This window comes from Polypterus senegalus, chromosome 10 (genome assembly GCF_016835505.1).
Source record: "Polypterus senegalus isolate Bchr_013 chromosome 10, ASM1683550v1, whole genome shotgun sequence".
Lineage (NCBI taxonomy): Eukaryota > Metazoa > Chordata > Cladistia > Polypteriformes > Polypteridae > Polypterus > Polypterus senegalus.
This window is the reverse complement of record NC_053163.1, coordinates 125488733-125510158: the sequence shown is the minus strand read 5'-3', so window position 1 is coordinate 125510158 and position 21426 is coordinate 125488733. Positions and strand designations below refer to the sequence as shown.

The 21426-nt window shown below is 37.5% G+C and overlaps 1 protein-coding gene across 4 annotated transcripts in view; it reads left to right on the top strand.

The window, feature by feature from the left end:
• Positions 1-1382: 1382 nt before the first annotated feature.
• kif4 (kinesin family member 4) overlaps positions 1383-21426 on the top strand; it is a 69720-nt gene continuing 49676 nt past the window's right edge. Inside the window, exons 1-9 of one of the 4 annotated variants that reach the window (XM_039766534.1) lie at positions 1383-1572; positions 5222-5354; positions 6290-6404; positions 8084-8274; positions 8349-8438; positions 8957-9123; positions 15949-16043; positions 16133-16252; positions 17263-17438. In XM_039766534.1, the coding sequence (XP_039622468.1) occupies positions 5232-5354; positions 6290-6404; positions 8084-8274; positions 8349-8438; positions 8957-9123; positions 15949-16043; positions 16133-16252; positions 17263-17438 (1077 nt within the window). In that variant the 5' untranslated portion in view covers positions 1383-1572; positions 5222-5231. Of the gene's footprint in view, positions 1668-5221; positions 5355-6289; positions 6405-8083; positions 8275-8348; positions 8439-8956; positions 9124-15948; positions 16044-16132; positions 16253-17262; positions 17439-21426 lie in introns of all 4 variants that reach the window. The other 3 variants (XM_039766536.1, XM_039766533.1, XM_039766535.1) reach the window with 3 other exon arrangements.

The following is a 21426-nucleotide window of genomic DNA, read 5'->3' as shown; positions in this document are numbered from 1 at the left end:
GTTTCATTTATGTTAGGTAGAATGCCCAGAGGGGACTGGGCGGTCTCATGGTCTGGAATCCCTACAGATTTTATTTTTTCTCCAGCCGTCTGGAGTTTTTTTTGTTTTTTCTGTCCCCTGGCCATTGAACCTTACTCTTATTCGATGTTAATTAATGTTGATTTATTTTGTTTTATAATTGTGTCTTTCATTTTTCTATTCTTTAATATGTAAAGCACTTTGAGCTACTGTTTGTATGAAAATGTGCTATATAAACAAATGTTGTTGTTGTTATTCAATTGAATATAGGTTGAAAAGGATTTGCAAATCATTGTATTCTGTTTTTATTTATGTTTTACACAACGTCTCAACTTCATTGGAATTGGGGTTGTATGGAGAGATCTGAAAGCTGTCTGCTCGCTTTAAATGGTTTCGGTAACTGTTTGACAATTTCTGATTTCCAGTAATGGTATTGCCACCTATTGATCAATTCACAGCAACTGCGCTCTTTCAAATCAGAGCGTATCCGTTCTTTAATTCTGATTCTGGTTAAAAATGAACTCCGAAACGCTCTGTTGATGACACATGCGTAGCCGGAGACTGTACTGCTTACTTTTAATAACAGAGACAAAAGGCAATTCAAAAAAGGTGCATCAGAGAAGCCGTCCTTAAAATGTGAGCAAGGTGTGATCAGCAAAAAAATATACAGGGCGAGTCAAAATTATGCTAACATTAATGGTACTGCCATGTATATACATATATACAATTTTTGTGGACAATTTATGTGCCACCTATGGTACATGTGTTGAACATGATGCCGAACACGTTGAGACATTCCTGTAAATCATCTTTCGCATATGAAGCATGCTTTGAGAATAAATTGTTTCCGCAATTCAAATGTTAACATAATTGTGACTCACCCTGTATATACATATAAATAACAGGGCGTGGTGTCAAAAGTGAACAGTAGCCACGCCTTTTCACCAATAAGAATATTTAATACTTCAAACATAAACTCAATATTTGTCTATTAAATCCTTTTTACTTGACTCGCTGTATTTGCAGTACCGTCATTTCTAATATAATACAGATTCAGAAATTAATGTATAATTATAATTAAAATACGATTTCTTAAATTCTGAACAAAGGGCGGTTAAATACATTGTACTGACCACTGTATACATCAGCTGTTACTTTACGAAAACAATCACGTCAAGGTTCTTGTCATAATGAACGAACCCAGTCAATGCATACTGTTCAGGTAATATGCTTTTACAAAACGCCTGCGCACACGAGTACCTGGCTGCAGGAGGGGCCCCGCCCCTTACCGGAAGTACGTATTCTTTAGGGTGGGACGTTGCCAGGATTCGCTCCCTTGCTTGGAAGGTGGGCGGAATGGGTCACAGTGTGATTGGCCGTCGAGCTGGAAGCTGAATATTTGAAACTAGCGGGCCGTTGAAGCAGAAGAAAGAAGGCGCTCCCACATAAGGCGCCTTAATAGGAGTCTAATTCGGTAAAGGGGCAAAAAAATAACACAAAATAATAGTGGCTTGTTTTTGTCAATTTCGGGAAACGTGCTGTGCGGAGTACCTGGTACGTTATCTGAAGTTCGTACCTCCACGGAAATTTTAACTTTTTTTCCAGACGGGCCTTTTCGAGTCCAAGTTCTTAAGGAAAACGGTTTCTGGGTGAGCGATCGCTTTATTGATGACATTGTGAGCACGAACCTGAATGATAAGTGTAGCGAAATGATGTGAACTGGATTATTTCTTCTTGTACATGCTTTTCTTGTGATGTTATTTTTCAGGGACTGCATTTTCACGTTAAAGGAGTGTCATTAATCGACTTGTCTAAATGCACAGTTCTGACTGAGAACTTGTTCATCGCGGCTATGAGCGGTACCTTGCCTGTTGTTGTTAAAAGAATAATTTTTGACTTGCTTTATTTTGAAACGTTTTCACTTAACCCTTTTTATGTGATCTTGTTTTTTATGTGAGTTTGTTTTTTTGGGAATGATTTGTTTTGATGACCGAGGTGCTCTTCGGGAGTTTGTTATAGACAACTCACATTTTGTACTGCTAAGCGGGCCGAATTCTTTTTTGAAAAGAATAGCACACTACAGCATAGAAAACTGCATATGCCATCAGAGTTAGAGAATGTGTAAAGGATGTCATTACTCACATTAAAGGTGTGTGTTCTGCCCTTTCTTAGTTCAGCTATGTTATGAGACCAGTCCAGCCTGTCAGTTTAATGGACCCTAAAGTACTTGAGACAATGCACAGCATCCACATCCACTTCCCACATAATGTTAGCACTTTTGTACTGCTAAGCTGGCCGAATTCTTTTTTTGTATGGAAATAACTTATTTCCCAGTTATTAATATAATCATGTCAAAGCAAGAACTTGGAGCATTTAAATATGCAGTCTCTATTCTTAATGTCTGTTTAGCGCAGCTGTCATTGTTAAAAGCATGTTTTCTCTACCGAATGAATCTCTAGGTGTTTTGTGAAGGTGTGTGTTTATTAGAATTCTTTTGGATTTTGTAAGGACACCTCAAAAAAAAAAAAGTATTAGTATTTAAGGGTGTGTGTGTGTAGTATGATGCCATTTTATTTTTGCGTGTACAGTATGTTAAATATTTGGCAAGTTGAAAAGTATATCTCAAATGGTTCCTAAATTTTAAAAATTTGTCATTGAGCTGAAAAATCTTACAAAACCATCGACTTTTGACTTAATAGTGATGAATAGATTTCTACCCTGAATAAATTCAGACAAGGGTAAGGGCTGGATTAATGTTTGTGAATACTGTACACCAACCATCCATTCATTATTCAACCCGCTATATCCTAACTACAGGGTCACAAGGGTCGGCTGGAGCCAAACCCAGCCAACACAGGGCGCAAGGCAGGAAACAAACCCCGGGCAGGGCGCACACACACCAAGCACACACTAGGGACAATTTAGAATCACCAATGCACCTAAAATGTATGTCTTTAGACCATGGGAGGAAACCGGAGCATGGAAAGCAAAAATCAGAGCTGGGGGGAAGAAAATGTCTTAATTTTCACAATGGCTAATATTATCCATTTGTCCGTTTTCAGTGTTAAACAATATACTGTTTTGAAAAAGCGTGTTTTTTTTTTTTTGTTTTGTTTTTTAGTACTATTCTGTTTTGGGTTGCATTCAAGTGATTTTTGTGATTAATCATTTACTTGCTGGATTGTTTAAACAGTATACGATAGGCTGTATGTATATATATGTGTGTGTATGTGTGTGTGTGTGTGTGTATATATATATATATATATATATATATATATACACACACACACACACTCTGGTGTTTCAACTGTTTAAAATGATACATTTTTGACACTTTTCCAAATGTGAATGGAGAAAGCCTTAAAGGAATACTCATCCCAAGATATTACTAACCTCCCAAAATTACAAAGAACTTGTACACCTGCATGCCCTTTTATTGGTTGAAAGTTTGGCTTTAAACGCAAAAAATAGAATTCTCTTCAATGTCCTTCCCTCTTAAGTTCTACAGGTTTTCTTTTAAGAAGTGCTTTAACAATATTTTTAGCAAAATTATAAGTATTTTGCTCATTGTGAACTTAGAAGTGAATAATTGGATTATGTCACACAAGTAATATGGATTTTTTTTTTCCACTTGGATGTTTTAGTCCTGTATGCTGTTTAGCATTAAATCCCATTCTATTAGAAACTTTATCTCTATTAATATTTGTTAACAGTCACCCCAAACAACATTGGGTAAGTCACAGGAAAAAAAAGATTGGTTTTTGTTGGATTGTTCCTTTAAAACATATTATGTGGCCATTTTTGACCATGGGTCACCTCATTAGATTTCTGCGGTTGTTTTAAGAGTGATTTGATTGCTTAGTATACTCGCTCCCCTTTAGGATTAAGTCAAATTAGTTGTTGTTTTATACCCCTCACATCCACACACACACGCACATGTCCATCCACACTCCCAATTCACCCAATCTGAGCATGTCTGAGGTTTTGAATGGAAATTCCATGCTCACTTGAGGAGAAAGTACATCGACAATGAACGGATGTAAGGTTTAAACCCAGGATGCTAGACCTTTAAAGCAGCAGCAACCATGTTGAGATGTAGTTTGAGTTTACCCATCTATAAAGTTTGCTAATGCTGTTGTCTCTCTTGCTAATACTGTTGTCTCTCTTTTTCACCAAACTTTACGTAACTTTGCAATAAATCACCTGGATAATGTTTGGCACTCCAGTAGGTCTCAGAAACTGTCAATTGGGGGTGAAAACTTTGCAAAAGTAAGCACCACTAATTCATAATTAGCTTTCTATTGGTCTTCAAGTTGGGTGTTTACATCGGGCTTAAATGCTGCCAGTCATATCTTCAGGTTTTTGCGATTAACCTGAACGGTTCAATTTATTTATTTTCAAATCACAGATATGCACATTTCAAGCATTTTGGTCAAAAACATTGTTACCCTAAATGGCTTCATTCACATGGCTGGTTTCACAATGGTCTCTGTGAACAGACTTCCAGTTATGTATCCTTATTGCAGGGAAATTTTCAACATTTTTTGATATAATCAATTACTTCCAGTTTGTTTTTGTTCATCATAAATGTACTTTAGACATTGAAGACATGTTTTTTGTTTTGGCTTTCACTTTTTAAATAAGGAAATAGTGTCTGTGATGATTCACAAAAATAGATAAGCGTTTAGGTTTTTTGTTTTGTTTTTTGTTTTGTTTTTTTAAATCAAGTAAACATTATACATAGCATGTGAAGGTTTGTTTTTGACATTTGAATACATTTTTCTAGGAAGTTGAGATCATAGAGTTTAGCAGATAGCCATACAATAACTCCACCAGAGCAGGGAAAAGAAGCTAAACATAATTTATTCCAAACTTTGGTAAGAGGTGTTATATACTTGATTTGTTTTTGTTTTTTTTTTTTTTGATACAAACAAAAATTTTGGGGTTAACCATTGTAAACTTTAAAAACAAAATGATGCCATTCTGTCCTTTACTGATGACCTGAAAATAGTTCTGGCACATCATGTAAGTGGTGCTAATGGGTAGAATGACTTGCATTATCCATATTAATGTATTGTACCAAGACAAACCATATCTGATTTAATGTGGCAGTGACACCCATTACTTTATAGTATATAAATGGTATGCGCAAGATTGTTTTGCTACTTTTTTGTGTTTGATTTGTGACATTTTCCTTCCACAGAATTTCCAGAATGGTGAAGGAGGAAGAAAAAATTATTCCCGTCAGGGTGGCATTGCGTTGTCGACCCCTAGTGCCCAAAGAAATTGATGAAGGCTGTCTATCCTGCCTTACATTTGTGCCTGGAGAGCCACAGGTAACACTGGTCCACCTTTGTTAATTAGTGAGGACATTTGTTAAATGTGCTTTTTCTGTATTGCTTCTCAGTGTCTCCAAATTATTTTGTTTTTGATAACTTTTGTATGAACACAGTAGTGCAGTGCTTACTGTTTCTGTTTTACAAAAGTACTGTTTTGGCTTTCATTACTGTGTATTAAATGTTCAAAGGCATGCCTGTTAGGCTAATTGATAATTCTAAATTTGCTCCATGTGGTTTTGTGGGAAGGTACTCCTAAGTGAATGGCACGTTGTCCAAGATTGGTTCCTGTCCTGCACTTGAGACTACCAGAAAACATTATGATCTCACTATGATACTGAACTAAATGAGCAAGAGTGTTTTGTTACAACCTTTATTTTACAGTATGTAGAATAAATGTAGCTGTTGACGGTCCAAAGCATACATAAGTATAATTTGTACTTTTTCAATTATGCAACAATGTGTGTACTGTACATTAACCCTCATGTTTTGTTACTTATTGTTTGGGGTCCTAGAGGCCAAATGCCTTTATTTAAAATTTATTTTACACATATTTCTCAAACGCTGCCTAAGTGTTGCAGCAAATTGTTTGAATCTCCTTTACAGTGGATGCAATAGGTCATGATATGAGGGGAGAATGTTCCCAGTTCTTAATGTGGTTTTTCAGATGTAACCTATGGTAACTTCCACATTAAAACTCTTTGTTTGTCTGGCTCAGAGAATATAACCACACTTGGAGTCGCTTATTTATGTCATGTTGCTTTTTACATTTTAAAATGTAAACTGAAAATACTAAAATGTTGGGGTGATTGTGCCGTTCCTGTATTTTCTATTGCACTCTTAGATAGAAGTTGTAAGATTGTTTTTGAGGTTGGGTTGCTTTTATTTGGTTAGTGGAGGATAAACCATTGTTTTTTTTTTTTCTGCCTTTGCAGGTGATTGTTGGAAATAATAAACCTTTTACTTATGACTATGTATATGATCCAATGACTGAACAGGAGGAAGTGTTTAACACTTCAGTTGTACCGCTTCTGACTGGCCTGTTCAAAGGTAATTAAGAGCATCTTTTGCTTCTCTGATAGCACTTTAACAATGTCTACTTCTAGTGTTAATATTTGGGAAAGTTTTTTTTTTTTTTTTTCTTATTTAATAAGCAGCACTACTAACAATGTATAGTCCCGTCAAACATTAACAGGCTACAATACTTGGTAAGTTGGTCCATGTATTTAAATATGATTTGTGTTGTAAAACACTGCTTAATATTTGTGTGAAATATTCTTTTAACAGTCTTTAGTTTGTATCTTTTTATCCTTGTTGAATAACTGGTTTCCTCTTCCTTTAATCAATTTTGTAATTTTAACACATATGCTATATTTCCATTTAGGCGATGCTTGCTTAAGAATTCATTTCCTTGATTCTTTCAATTTAGTCTGCAGTCCTGGAGAAATGCTAATACCTCTAATTCAGACATGCTTGCATTATCTAAAAACTACAGGCTTTAGATAAAAAAATTTAAAGGGGTAAATTGGTAACTTGAATTCATGGTTATTCAGGTAGCAAGGTTTATAGCTAGTCTAAAAACTACTCTGTGCAGAATGCCAGCCCATTACAAGGTTAGTTCATGCTTATGTCCACACTTATATACAAGACTAATTTGTACTCGACAGTTAACCTAATCAGCATGTCTTTAGAGATGTTCGGGAAGTTCCAACCAGACACCAGAGCATTCACACTCTGCAGGATTTGAATGCCTTGTATTCATCAGTTGTCGGCTCTAGCCATTGTCCTTTTAATAATATTATTAAAAGCTGTAAAATAATAAGGTAGGATAATCCAAAGCCTTCCAGGGTTTTCCTGCTCGCCTTAAATTTACTAGAAAACATTGCATCATAATTTATTTAACATTATACTGCAAAATGTGCTCAACTTGTGTGTTAGTTTCATAATTGATTGTGCATATGCCCTGTTAATAATATACTTTTGCTTCATAGAAACATGCATGTAGGACAGCAGCCCATCAAAGAGTGAAAACACATGCACCCCGTTATATATCGGGGGTCAATTTAGGATCTCCAAGCTGACTAACCTGCATATCTATGGACTGTGGGAGGAAACTCATGCAAATAGGAGAATGTGCAAACTCCCCATGTGGAGCACCCAGTAATGGAGCTCCTCTCTCCTTGTTGCAAGGCAACAGCACTTTCATTGTGGCAACATACCACCATGGTCTCAAATATTGGCTGAACCCCTGCTTCAAACTTGTGGCCTAGCCCAGAGCTAAATCTAGATAATGTGCATGTAATGCTATGTAGATGATGTACATGCTTGAAATCAGTTTCTGCAGTTAAAAAATTATAACTGGGATCAGTAATATTTGGCACCTTTTTCGCCATACAGATGCAAACTTTGCTACACTTTTTTGCTTGCCCATGTAATCTTTTTATTGGCTGAAATCTTGATTTTATTTATTTTTTTATGGTTTTAAAACATAAATTGCATGACTCAAGTAATGTGATAATATATCCCGGCATAACAGGTAGTTCCCACCCTGAATAACAAAATAATGTGCCTAAATTGTGAAATTATATTCTTACAGAAATATCATAACATCCACATGATTACATTCTTCTTACTATTTGCGAAATACAGACAAAATTACAGTGCATCCTAATTGGTTTTTATATATATTTTTTTTTCTTAGTTGAATTGTTTCTCTCTTTACCCTTTAGGTTATAATGCAACGGTGCTGGCATATGGACAGACTGGGTCAGGAAAAACCTTTTCTATGGGAGGTACATACACTTCAGCCCAAGAAAATGAACCTTCTGTAGGAGTTATCCCCAGAGTGATCAAAAGGCTATTCCAAGAAAAGTCAAAGAGGCAAGACTGTGAGACCACATTCAGTGTTTCCTATCTAGAGGTAAGGGACTGTTATTTGCAGTCATTTAGTAACTCATTTTAGTTTCATGCTGAAACTTTATATGTATATTTCAGATTTATAATGAAGAAATTTTAGATCTCTTATGTACTGCCAAGGATAAGCCAAGCATTAATATTCGGGAGGATCCTAAGGAAGGCATAAAGGTATTTATATAATGGTGTAGGTGAGCTGTGGTGTGTGCATGTGTGTATTGTATACAGTTTTATGTATAATTTTATTTTTTAATTAAATACCTGACATTTAAGCAACAGTATTAAAAATAGGTCAAGCCTTATGTTCTAGACTACCTGGTATAAACAATACCTGGCAAAGTTCTGACACCTCTTCTAATTTCAAAATAGTATTTGAGGCCATCTTCACAGGTCTTTGTAATTCTGGGCAACTTCATTTAGAATTTTCTAGTATCTGAAATGCTTTCCACAACTGTGCTTGGAGCAAAGGATATTTGTACAGTATTATATTAAATGCCTTACTGAATATAGCGGGTTGGATGATGGATGGATGGAAAATGCCTTGCTGCTTGCTTATTGATGATTTTCATTGCAAAAGATATTTATGCGAAATTTACTTTTTTTTTTTTTTTTGCTTCACTTCGATTTTTGACCTCTTCCAGTTGATTTTTTTTTTTTTTATATAACTATTCCATTGTACTTTTCCTTAGATTGTTGGGTTGACAGAAAAAGATGTGTGTAGTGCTCCTGAAATGGTGGGTTGCTTGGAACAGGGAAATGCTGCTCGCACAGTTGCTTCCACTGCCATGAATTCTGCATCTTCACGCTCCCATGCAATATTTACTATTACTATTGAACTGAGAAAAGAACAGGACAAGTAAGTGTATATACTCCATTTCCATATTTACTTTGGTTATCCATTGATTCTGTTTTTCAAAGCACATCAACACTGCTAAATGTACCAATGAACTAGTTTAAAACTGGTTTGATTTGCTGTAGAAAAATACTGTATATGGTCTCTGTAGGACTTTATAAATTAAAAATTTATATTTTAAAATTAAAAAAATTTGCCAATTTAGTGCATATCAAGATCTGGGATGAAAGAACTAGGTGCAGTGCTATATACAGTATGTGAATATAGAGGACCTTGCAAGCAGCCACTGAGTCATACAGTGCTTTTGTGAATTATCTGTACATTACTTTGACGAAGGTATATACATGTTTTTTTTTTTTTAAATAAGTAATATGCAATAATGTGTTAAATTAATATCTTAGCTATAATGGAATTAATACTAGAATGTTTATTCACACTTTTTTCCTGTAGTTCAGTACTGACATCTATATATGTACTGGCTTTAGATGGTCCTGTTTACCATTTTGTGAGCTTCCTTTTTGATAGAAAAAATACGCTATCAGTTTTAGGGGGTGTGTGTGTGTGTATAGAATGAAAATGAGAATGAAAGACATTTTCTTTTTCATCTATTCAAATCAAAGGCTACCCCAAGACATTAATTAAACAATACCTATGCCGGACTCGCCACAGACCTCGGTCAAATAGTTGACTCCAACTTGGACCCCCCACTACATGTACCACACCCTCCCTTATTATTGTGGCGTGTCAGAAAGTACAGTACATGTCCTGTCCAGATCTGGGATCAAGAGAGTGCACAAACCAGTAACACTTTACGGACTGTCCTTTTCTGTGCTAAAAACAAAACGTCAACCACGGAGACAAACGCATCATGCCTGGCGGTATATGTGGGTCAAGTGTCTAAAAGACTCGCAACATGTATACAGGAACATCGCAGTACGGTCGCTGATTTACACACCGGACACATTTAAGTGGGACACTGAAAGTAAAATTCAGCTATATATTGCCTTTGATTCCTGCATGTCTAATAATTTTCCTCTGACTTTTTCCCTTTGTGCATCTCTAGCTACAAATATGAAAACTGTATCATTTGCTCATTCGTATATCTATTTTAAAGGAAAATCTTGAGACGAGAGTATTACCAAGAGATTTTTTCAAGTCCCCCTCCTTTTAACCATTTCCAACCATGCCCATGGTCGTCCTCATCTCTCATTTGTGTAAATGCTTTTCTCAGACACAGTTCTGCACTGTTAGCTCTTATAAATTTTTATCTTTCCTCACTTTAAGTTTCCAATAAATAAGACTTGTATCCAAATCTTATGGGAGAATTTCATCCTAAAGGGTTATCAACAGAAGAAACGAGTATGCGGGCAATCCTAGCACAGAGAAACGAAGTCAAATGAATTGACGCAAAAACTGTCTGTCCAGCCCGGAAGTGCGAGGCTACAGTATGAAGCTGAAAGAAAGCAACTCTGTCGCCATAGTGAAACTGCCAAGGAAAGACAAAACGAGAGAGAAACTCGCCTAGCCGCTGGTAGACAAGGGGGGCGAGCACATCCACAAAATGAAACCACTGACTTGTGCGTCTCAATTTTTTTTTTTTTTTCCCCTCAGTTTCTAGGAGTCTGCGCTTTTTACAGTGCAGAGTGTGAATGCAAAGACTAATTAAGTTTAATGGTACTTGTGTGTTATAATCCAGCCACGGGGACAGGCAAGACAAAAAAATTTATTTTTTACATTCCTTTAGTTACAAAACGAAAACAAGAATATGTAAAATTAGATTTTTTGATTACTTTTTTTTTTACATAACTTCTATTGTGATGTTTCTAATGTCATTAAGTATAACGTTGAAAGAGTCATCGATGTTGAGCTTAGTTCTCCACAGGAATTCATACAATAGAGAAGCGCCTTCTGGGTTGAGTAGTGTGGTTATAACGCACGAGTGCCAGTTTAACTTTGGTAGGGCAAATTTTGAGCAGATGTTGCAAAGTCTAAGAAGGATAGTGATGGATAAGCTTTTAAATGTAGAGACAGTCGAGGGGCAGTGGAACAGGTATAAAAGTATGCATGTAATGCAGGACAGGTACATTCATAAATTTGGAATAAATAGGAAATTTAAAAAAAAACTCTGCAAAGGGTTAATAAAGAGTTCAAAAAGAAGCTGCAAAGGAAAAAAAACAGCTGTTTAAGGCGTATAAGACTAATAACTCCCAAGGTGAATCATAGGATGTATGAGAACATGATGGCATCCATTAAAAAGAATATCAGGAAAGCTAAAAGACAGATTGAGAGGAATATAACAGAAGGTGAAAGATAACCCAAAGAGATTGTTTCAGTAGTAAAAGAACAGTCGAGGAGGTGAAGTGCATTAGGAATAGTAAATGAGAATTGAAAAAAAATACGGACAGTGAAATAGCGGGCGCTGTAAACTTGCATTTTTCTGAGGTCTTCACAAGTGAGGAAGTGGGACTACTGAGGAGGTTCTGAGTGATTTAGAAATCGTAGTGGGAGAAGTCCTCATCAGATTAAAGAGGCTGAAATCAAACAAATCACTAGGACCAGATAATATTTGCCCTCAAGTTCTTAAGGAGGCTAGAGACTACATACGAGCCTTTGACAAATATTTTTAGGAAGACATTGCATACTGGAGAGATTCTGAAGAACTGGAAAATGGCAAATATCCTGTTATCTAAAAAGGGTGACCAGGCAGATCAAAGTAATTATAGGCCAGTAAGCTTAACTTGCATCACAGGAAAATTAATGGAAAGAATTAGTAAAGATTGAAAAACACTTGTATTTTCCATATGCCATAGTCAGCATGGGTTCAGAAGAAGAAGGTCGTGTTTTAAGAGCATGCTGGAATTCTATGAGGAAGCAACAAAATGATATGATCAAAGAGGAACGTGATATTATTTATCTTGACTTTTTCAGAAAGCATTTGATTAGGTGACATATGAGAAATTGGGCAGCAAACTAAAAGATGTAGGAGTTCAGGGTAATGTTTGTAGATGTGTGCAGAATTGGCTCAGACACTGGAAGCAGGGGGTTATGGTGTGAGGAACCTTATCAGAATTGGCCGATGTTAAGAGTGGTCCACAGAGGTCAGTGCTAGGGCCACTGCTATTTTTAATATATATAAATTATTTGGGTAGAAATAGAAGTAACAAGCTGGTTACGTTTGCAGATGATACCAAGATGGAATTGGTGGATTGACAGATAATTTGAAATCTGTTAAATCATTACAGAAGGATTTGGACAGCATACAGGCTAAGGCAAATTTGTGGTGGATGAAATTTAATGTCAGTAAATGTAAAGTATTATACATAGGGAGTATTAGGTTTTAGGTATTGGGGGATCTGAAAATCGAGAGTACACCTTATGAGAAGGATTTATGAGTCACAGTGGACTCTACGCCATCAACTTCCAGATGTGTTCAGAAGCCGTTAAGAGGACAAACAGAATGTTAGGTTATATAGTAGGATGTGCAGAGTACAAGACCAAGGAGTTTATGCTCAAGCTTTATAATTCACTGGTGAGGCCTCATCTGTAGTGCCGGGTGCAGTTTTGGTCTCCAGGCTACAAAAAGGACACGGCAGCGCTATAAAAGGTTCAGAGAAGTGTGGCCAGGCTCATTCCAGTGCTACAGGGGATGAATTATGAAGAAAGATTAAAAGAGCTGAACCTTTTCATTTTAAGCAAAAGAATATGAAGGGGTGACATGATTGAAGTGTTTAAAATTATGAAGGGAATTAGTACAGTGGCTCGAGACTGTTATTTTAACACAGACACAGATGGAAACAGAAGAGTAAATTTTCACACAAACATTTAGGTGTGTTTTTTTTAAATAGAAGAATTAAGTGGATAGGACTGGCAAGCTTTGTTGGGGTGAATGGTCTATTCTCGTCTAGATTGTTCTAATTTTCTAATTTTATATGTGTATACGTGTGTGTGTGTATATACATATGTATGTTTATTTGAGTGTGTGTATTTATTTATTGGTAAGCTTCATGTGAAATTGAGCTTACAATTGTAAACCATAACAAAAAAGACAATACAGTACACACCCAAAATTCGCAGGGGTTATGTTCCTAGAGCGCCTACAAATTGTGAATAACCGCGAATTTTGGATGTGGTTAAAAAAAAAAAGCCTATTTTTATAGCTTAAACCCTAAATATGCCCCCAAAACACTTTAATTAAATTTCATATTCCGCTTAATACATTATCTAAAATTAAAGAATGTAAAGGTTAACCTGTATACTGCACTGCTATGTCTCCCGCAGTGCTAGAATGTAAAATACCAATGTTACCGCTATATGTACTATAACTTATGCAAGTGCGTTTTCATTGCCAGAAGCCTTAGAAGGTGCAGGGCTTTTCGGTGGCATCTTGGGGTTTTAACCCTTAAACTGCCACATACATGAGGGTTAATGCATCCCTGGACGCCAAATACTTTTTTGCTACACTTTTTAAGTAAACTTCGCAATTGACAAAGAAAAAGTTAAATTTTAATGGAATACTTTTTTTTTATGCAAAGAGCATCACAATTACTGTAACACTGATCATTTTACACACTGCTAATGAACTGTAAAAACAATTTAAAAAAAACTACTGGAACAATATGTACAAGGTGCAACTGACGCCATGGATGAAATTCAGTAAATCACCGAGCCAACTGCCCTTGAACTGGCTGCATGCAAGCACACAGAGGTAAGTGCTGATGCTCGCAGGCTAGTCTAGTGCAGCGGCTCAATCCCAGGGACAGTGAGGCTACAGTGCAGGATGTCACGCTTGGGTCATAGAATTGCACAGACAGGAACTTTATTCAAACACTTCAAACAAAAGTAAAATGAGCTCAGTATGTAGTTAGTTCTCGATTAAAAAAAATAGACAAACATCATAGGGGAGCATAACGTGAGCAGGACCCCCATCAGGAAGAGAGGATGTCTGGGGAGGAGAGAGAAACAAAGCAATCGGCCAAAAAGGTCAGGTGCTGTTCAGGCTTTTAAGTAAGCGTTGCGCAAGAAGCATATGCGATAGAGCAGCCGCAAGTAAGGGAGCAATGTGAAGATAGTCTATCAGCGGTTTTTGAGGAGCGTCCGTGTCTTCTAGGGGTGCGTTCAGTCCCCCTGCTCACAAGGGGCTGGCAGTGGTCATGAGCTGGCTGCACAATGAATGTACGGCACTGACCGATCAGCTCCTGCGTGCTCGCAAATTGCACTGGGAAACAGCTATAGCTGGTTGTGGCGGTTTAAGGGTTAAGAGGAACAAAATGGAAAACAATAGATCACTCAGCTGGAGATTGATCACAGTCAATCAGCAAGCAAGGAAAAATGAATAACATCGTAGTGATCCGGTGCCGCTAAGATTCACACCGTTGAGAAGACGGTGATTTATTTATTTTTATGGTGGAGATTCCAGGGGCTCTGCATCGGTCTGTCGTGGTGAAAAAGGAGCTGAGCCGTAAGGCAAAGCTCTCAATTTACCAGTCGATCTACCTTCCTACCCTCACCTATGGTCATGAGCTATGGGTAGTGACCGAAAGAACGAGATCGCGAATACAAGCGGCTGAAATGAGTTTCCTCCGCAGGGTGTCTGGGCTTTCCCTTAAAGATAGGGTGAGAAGCTCAGTCATCCGGGAGGGGCTCAGAGTAGAGCCGCTGCTCCTCCGCATCGAGAGGAGTCAGATGAGGTGGCTCGGGCATCTGATCAGGATGCCTCCTGGACGCCTCCCTGGTGAGGTGTTCCGGGCACGTCCAACCGGGAAGAGGCCCCGGGGAAGACCCAGGACACGCTGAAGGGACTATGTCTCCCGGCTAGCCTGGGAACGCCTTGGGATTCTCCCGGAAGAGCTGGAAGAAGAGGCCGGGGAGAGGGAAGTCTGGGCCTCTCTGCTTAAGCTGCTGCGCCTGCAACCCGACCTCGGATAAGCGGAAGAGAATGGATGGATGGATTCCAGGGATGCACCCAGTCTTGGCCCAACCCGCATGCACTTACAAACAGAGACAAAAACGAAGCAAACCGGAAATCAAACAGCAAATAAAGAATGTAAAGAAAACATGAAATAAATAAAAATGATACCACCCCGTTACCCTTACGGCGACTACACATTAAATGCAACAAAGCCCAAACAAAACACACACAGTAAATCATGAAAAACGGCAACATATGAAATGTAATGATGAAAATCGTTCAGAGATCCTCCTGTTGAATGGGAATGTAAAGAAAGTCCTACCGCTAGTTCCTGAAATGGTGAAGACGGGTTCAGGAGCGCTCCTTTCTTTGCAGGATGGCCATGAATCCTCTTACAGTCCTCATGTACGCAGGCAGACAATCCAGACGCCAGCCACGAAACGATCCAGGACAAAATGAATAAGTACAGGTAACCCAACAGAAGGTAGACAGACAAGCACTTGAAACACAAATTACAAAAAAATGGGTTTTTTTTGTTGTTTTTTTTTTGCATTTGGTCACCGGCCCCCTTTTTAAAAGCCACGCTGACATCCTTTGACCCCCAACAGCCCCATATCTTTTATCTGCGGTTTCAGCTAACAACTATTAGATAGGTTCTAAGGAAAAATCTGCGAATAACTAAGGCCACGAACTCTGAACCGCAACTTTGTGGGGGTCTACTGTAGTTGCATAACTATGGTTTTAAGGAAAATTAAGAAAATCTGTTTTAATTGAGATATACAGCTGTGATACTTTCCCATCATTGAAATGAATTTGATTCTTTATACTGTGAATTAAAAACAGTATTGTATTAGTTTAATATTTTAAATTAAAATAAATACAGTACTTGTTTAACTTTGTTTAATTTGGATTTACTACAGAAGTATTATATGCCGCTCCAAGCTGCACTTAGTGGATCTGGCTGGTTCAGAGAGACAAAAGAAAACAAAAGCGGAAGGAGATCGTTTAAAAGAAGGTAGAAGCAAATTTGAAGTCCTTTAAGTTTGAACTTGCAATGTACTTAATTTATTAATTTGTTTTTTTCCCTTTACTGGTGCTTTTCAGGCATTAATATCAACCGTGGTTTGCTGTCATTGGGGAATGTGATCAGTGCTCTTGGTGATGAAAGTAAAAAAGGAAGTTTTGTGCCTTACAGAGATTCTAAACTAACTCGTCTATTACAAGGTACACTTTCTTAGGTCTTTATAAATGTGAATTAAGGTGCATGAGGTGGTGATATGAAATATTTGCAAGATGCCTAATTACCAACAGAATATTAATTATTTTATGTGAGTGTATAAACTGAGCTTTTAGTCTGTGTGGAAGATTTCTTCATATGACAGTATTTACCCAGTACTTAAGAAGCAGAGCAATAGTAGAATAGTTTTTGTACGCATTTAAATGGGTGTTTATTACTCTTTTTTCAGATTATTCCTTGTTTAACAAATGTGGCCTTCAAAGTCTTTGTAAGTTAGTTGGTAACATTCACAAGCAACCACATCAATGACCAAAAAAAAGTTTTCCCCATTCCTTATTTGAATTTATAAAAATCACCCCTGTAAGCAGCTTGAGAAACTTTATTTGCCCCTAAATTTTGACAATTTTATGTCTTATAATAAAGGGATACGTTATATTTTTGCCACTAGAAGAATAAGTATATGATGAACAGTAGAATGTAATATGGAAATGAGAGATTGCCAATAAAGGCTGGAAAGAACAGATGAGAATGATTGGGTGAATGTGTGAAGTGTCACAGGAGTGAAAGGAATATGAATGTTGAGTTAAGAGAAAGATTAGGCAGCAATAGATTTTGTGCATTGGAGAAACTCATTATGGTGTTTGACGTGGTGCGAAAGGCAGAAGATGATTTCAGAGGTGTATAATGGTGGAGGGATAAATTGCTGAAGGAGGAAGAAGATGATGACATAGTTTGGTGGTGTTGTATATGAAGTGCAACAAAGTTTAACATGGCTTTGAAACCACATTTTATTGTGAAAGATTATGACAAAAAATGTTTTACTAATGTTACTAAGAATTTTGCATGGCAGTACAGTTTACATATTTGTCCCAAGTGTAAGGTGAGACAACTGCATGGCAGCTACTTTTTGCAAACTTACAATATGACTATAATTAATTTTTTTTCTCTCTCTCTCTCTCTCTCTCTCTCTCTCTCTCTCTCTCTCTCTCTCAAATAGATTCACTAGGTGGTAATAGCCACACCTTAATGATTGCATGTGTGAGTCCTGCAGATTCAAATATGGAGGAGACCATTAACACCATGCGTTACGCAGATCGAGCAAGAAAAATCAAAAATAAGCCAGTTGTTAATGTTGATCCTCGAGCTGCAGAAATGCAGCGTCTAAAGCAGCAGGTATTATAAGCCTTTTATTCTTGTTTGGAATTTTATTTCACTTTTGTCAGCTTTACTTGAATTTTAATTGCTTTATTTACATTTCTTATTTGATTGTGCGTGTGTGTGTATATGTATGTATAAATGTATGTGTATATATGTATATGTATATACACTATTATATAGATATAGATATACAGTATAGATATATATAGAGAAATATAGATAGATAGATATACTGTAGAGAGAGAGAGATATAAATAAAATAAAAGAAACGTCCCTTTTTCAGGACTGTGTATTTCAAAAATGTTTTAAAAATCCAAATAACTTTACAGATCTTCATTGTAAAGGGTTTAAACAATGTTTTCCATGCATGTTCAATTAACCATACTCAATTAACATGCACCTGTGGAATGGTCGTTAAGACCTTAACAGCTCACAGAAAGTAGGCATTTAAGGTCACAGTTCTAAAAATGCAGGACACTAAAGAGACTTGTCTACCGACTGTGAAAAACACCCAAAGAAAGAGGCCCAGGGTCCCTTTCTTATCTGCGTGAACGTGCATTAGGCATGCTGCAGGGAGGCATGAGGACTGCTGATGTGGCTAGGGCAATAAATTGCCATGTCCGCACTGTGAGACGCCTAAGACAGCGCTACAGGGAGACAGGAAGGACAGCTGATCATCCTCGCAGTGGAAGAGCCCGGATCTCAATCCCATTGAGCATGTCTGGGACCTGTTGGATCGCAGGGTGAAGGCTAGGGTCATTCCCCCCATAAATGTCCAGGAACTTGCAGGTGCCTTGGTGGAAGAGTGGGGTAACATCTCACAGCAAGAACTGACAAATCTGGTCCAGTCCATGAGGAGGAGATGCACTGCAGTACTTCAAGCAGCTGGTGGCCACACCAGATACTGACTGGCACTTTTGATTTTGAGCCTCCCTTCATTCATGGATAAATTGTGAAACATTTTTAGTTTATGTCTTATGGTGTTGACTCTTTTAGTGTTCATACAAATATTTACACATTAAGTTTACTGAAAGTCGGAGGACGTTTCTTTTTTTGCTGAGTATATATATATAAAATACACACACACACACACACACACAGTGCATCCGGGAAATATTTTTCCACATTTTGTTACAGCCTTATTCCAAAATGTATTAAATTTATTTTTTTCCTCAGAATTCTACACACAACACCCCATAATGACAATGTGAAAAAAGTTTACTTGAGGTTTTTGCAAATTTATTAAAAATAAAAAAAACCTGAGAAATTACATATTCATAAGTATTCACAGCCTTTGTCATGAAGCTCAAAATTGAACTCGGGTGCATCCTGCTTCCCCTGATCATCCTTGATGTTTCTGCAGCTTAATTGAAGTCCACCTATGGTAAATTCAGTTCATTGGACACAATTTGGAAAGGCACACTCCTGTCTATATAAGGTCCCACAGTTGACAGTTCATGTCAGAGCTCAAACCAAGCATGAAGTCAAAGGAATTGTCTGTAGACCGCCGAGACAGGATTGTCTCAGGGCACAAATCTGGGGAAGGTTACAGAACGATTTCTGTTGCTTTGAAGGTCCCAATGAGCACAGTGGCCTCCATCATCCGTAAGTGGAAGAAGTTCGAAACCACCAGGACTCTTCCTAGAGCTGGCCGGCCATCTAAACTGAGCGATTAGGGGAGAAGGGCCTTAGTTGGGTAGGTGACCAAGAACCCGATGATCACTCTGTCAGAGGTCCTCTGTGGAGAGAGGAGAGCCTTCCAGAAGGACAACCATCTCTGCAGCAATCTATCAATCAGGCCTGTATGGTAGAGTGGCCAGATGGAAGCCACTCCTTAGTAAAAGGCACATGGCAGCCCGCCTGGAGTTTGCCAAAAGGTACCTGAAAGACTCTCAGACCATGAGAAACAAAATTCTCTGGTCTGATGAGACAAAAATTGAACTCTTTGGTGTGAATGCCAGACGTCACGTTTGGAGGAAACCAGGCACCACTCATCACCAGGCCAATACCATCCCTACAGTGAAGCATGGTGGTGGCAGCATCATGCTGTAGGGATGTTTTTCAGCGGCAGGAACTGGGAGACTACTCAGGATAAAGGGAAAGATGACTGCAGCAATGTACAGAGACATTCTGGAAGAAAACCTGCTCCAGAGCGCTCTTGAGCTCAGACTGGGGCGACGGTTCATCTTTCAGCAGGACAACGACCCTAAGCACACATCCAAGATATCAAATGAGTGGCTTCAGGACAACTTTGTGAATGTCCTTGAGTGGCCCAGACTTGAATCCAATTAAACATATCTGGAGAGAACTTAAAATTGCTGTGCAATCTGTGGGCTATGTTGTGTTAAATGTGTGCTTTCAGTCTTGAATCTGGTATTCAAAAACATTAAAAAATTGAATGATTGAATGCATTTTTTGTAGATTTGTGAAAATGTGTAGGTTTGTTTTAATTATTCAGCTTAGCTTTAACCCTTTACGGGCCATACAGAAATCATGTTAATTTTTTTGCTGTGATTCTAATTTCTGAATTCTGAATTTTCCAGGATAATCCTTCTAAACCTGCATATGCAGATTTTATCAAAAAAAGTTTCACAATAACATAATAGTTAGTTGGTTAGGGTATTAAAAGTTAAGGTATTAAACATTGTTGGTAGGCAGTCTTTTTTTAGCTGAGGTGTGGTATTTTTGAGATTGTTTTTCCCCAAAAAAATTATAATTTAAGCAGTGGCGTTTTTATTTATTTATTTATTTTTTTGGTCAACATTACCAAGAATGCCATTACTATTCAATTTACATCAGGCATTTATGTATACTGGACATCTGCTTTAGTGGGGCAGATTTTGATTACAAGGAAGGTCTTTTGAACATCCAGTAGGTATGGAATTTTTGGAGAACTGTAAATCTCCACCAACTTAGAGATGCTGTGATATTTAAGATTTCCCTCAAAGGTACACCTTTTGCCTTGCAGTCTGACTTAATCTTTAAAACCTCTAGTGTAATTTTATTCACCTTTTCTTGCCTGTGAGCTCTTGCAGCAGGCATGTTAAAAGATAAGTTTGGTATCTTTCAATTCAAAGTTATTTATTCACAATCACAGCATATACTTATTTATTTTCTACATGTACGAGGGGATACCCAAAAATATAATAGGGAAAAAAAATTGTTTTAATGATTTTTACTTACAGAAACTTTAGTCTACTTCAAAGTACTCTCCATGTGAATGAATGCATTTATCCAAACTGCTTTCCCACAGTTGGAAAAAATTTTGGAATCTCTTAAGGGGAACATTGTCCAATGCCTGCAGCGATTTTTCTTTAACTTCCTCCATGGTACAAAAATTGCTTTCCTTTTTGAATTCTTTTTTCATATGCGGGAACAAGAAAAGTGACATTTCCCCTCGTCTGAAACTCAAAAACCACCCGTAGACCTGTATTTTACTTAAAAGCGTCCTCTTTAAAAGCAGTTTTCAAGCATCACTTCAGTTTCAGCAGCTGGATCCTATCACAAGGAACAGCGAGTCGATGTTAAATTTTGTTTTCTTTTAGTATTTACGGATTGATTGGTATTGGTAATATTTCTCCCTCAAAAGCACTGTTACAAGTTCTTTTATTACCATGTTCTCCGCAAGAGCAACTCCTCATGTGTTTAAAAATATTTGATCAATGGTTTGTGGCACATCTGTGTTATGGCTATATAATGCATTCTGCTTTTTTAATTTTCTCAGGTTTTTTCTTTTTTTTTATCGTGCATTAGATTTCTCTTGAAGTAAAGTTGCTGTTATGATTTTTAACCAGTGACTTTGTGTCTATTCACCATGTGAGTTCTTCTGAGATGTAGGTACCCAGGAACATAAGAGATTCTGTCCATTCTGTCACTGTTTATATACAGGGGCCAGGGGTCATTCTGTTTCTTCCTGAAATTGGTAATCATTGCAAGCCTTGGCAAAACATAGCTGCTGAAAAAACAGACTTCCTGATGCAAATGTAGGATAATAAACAAAATA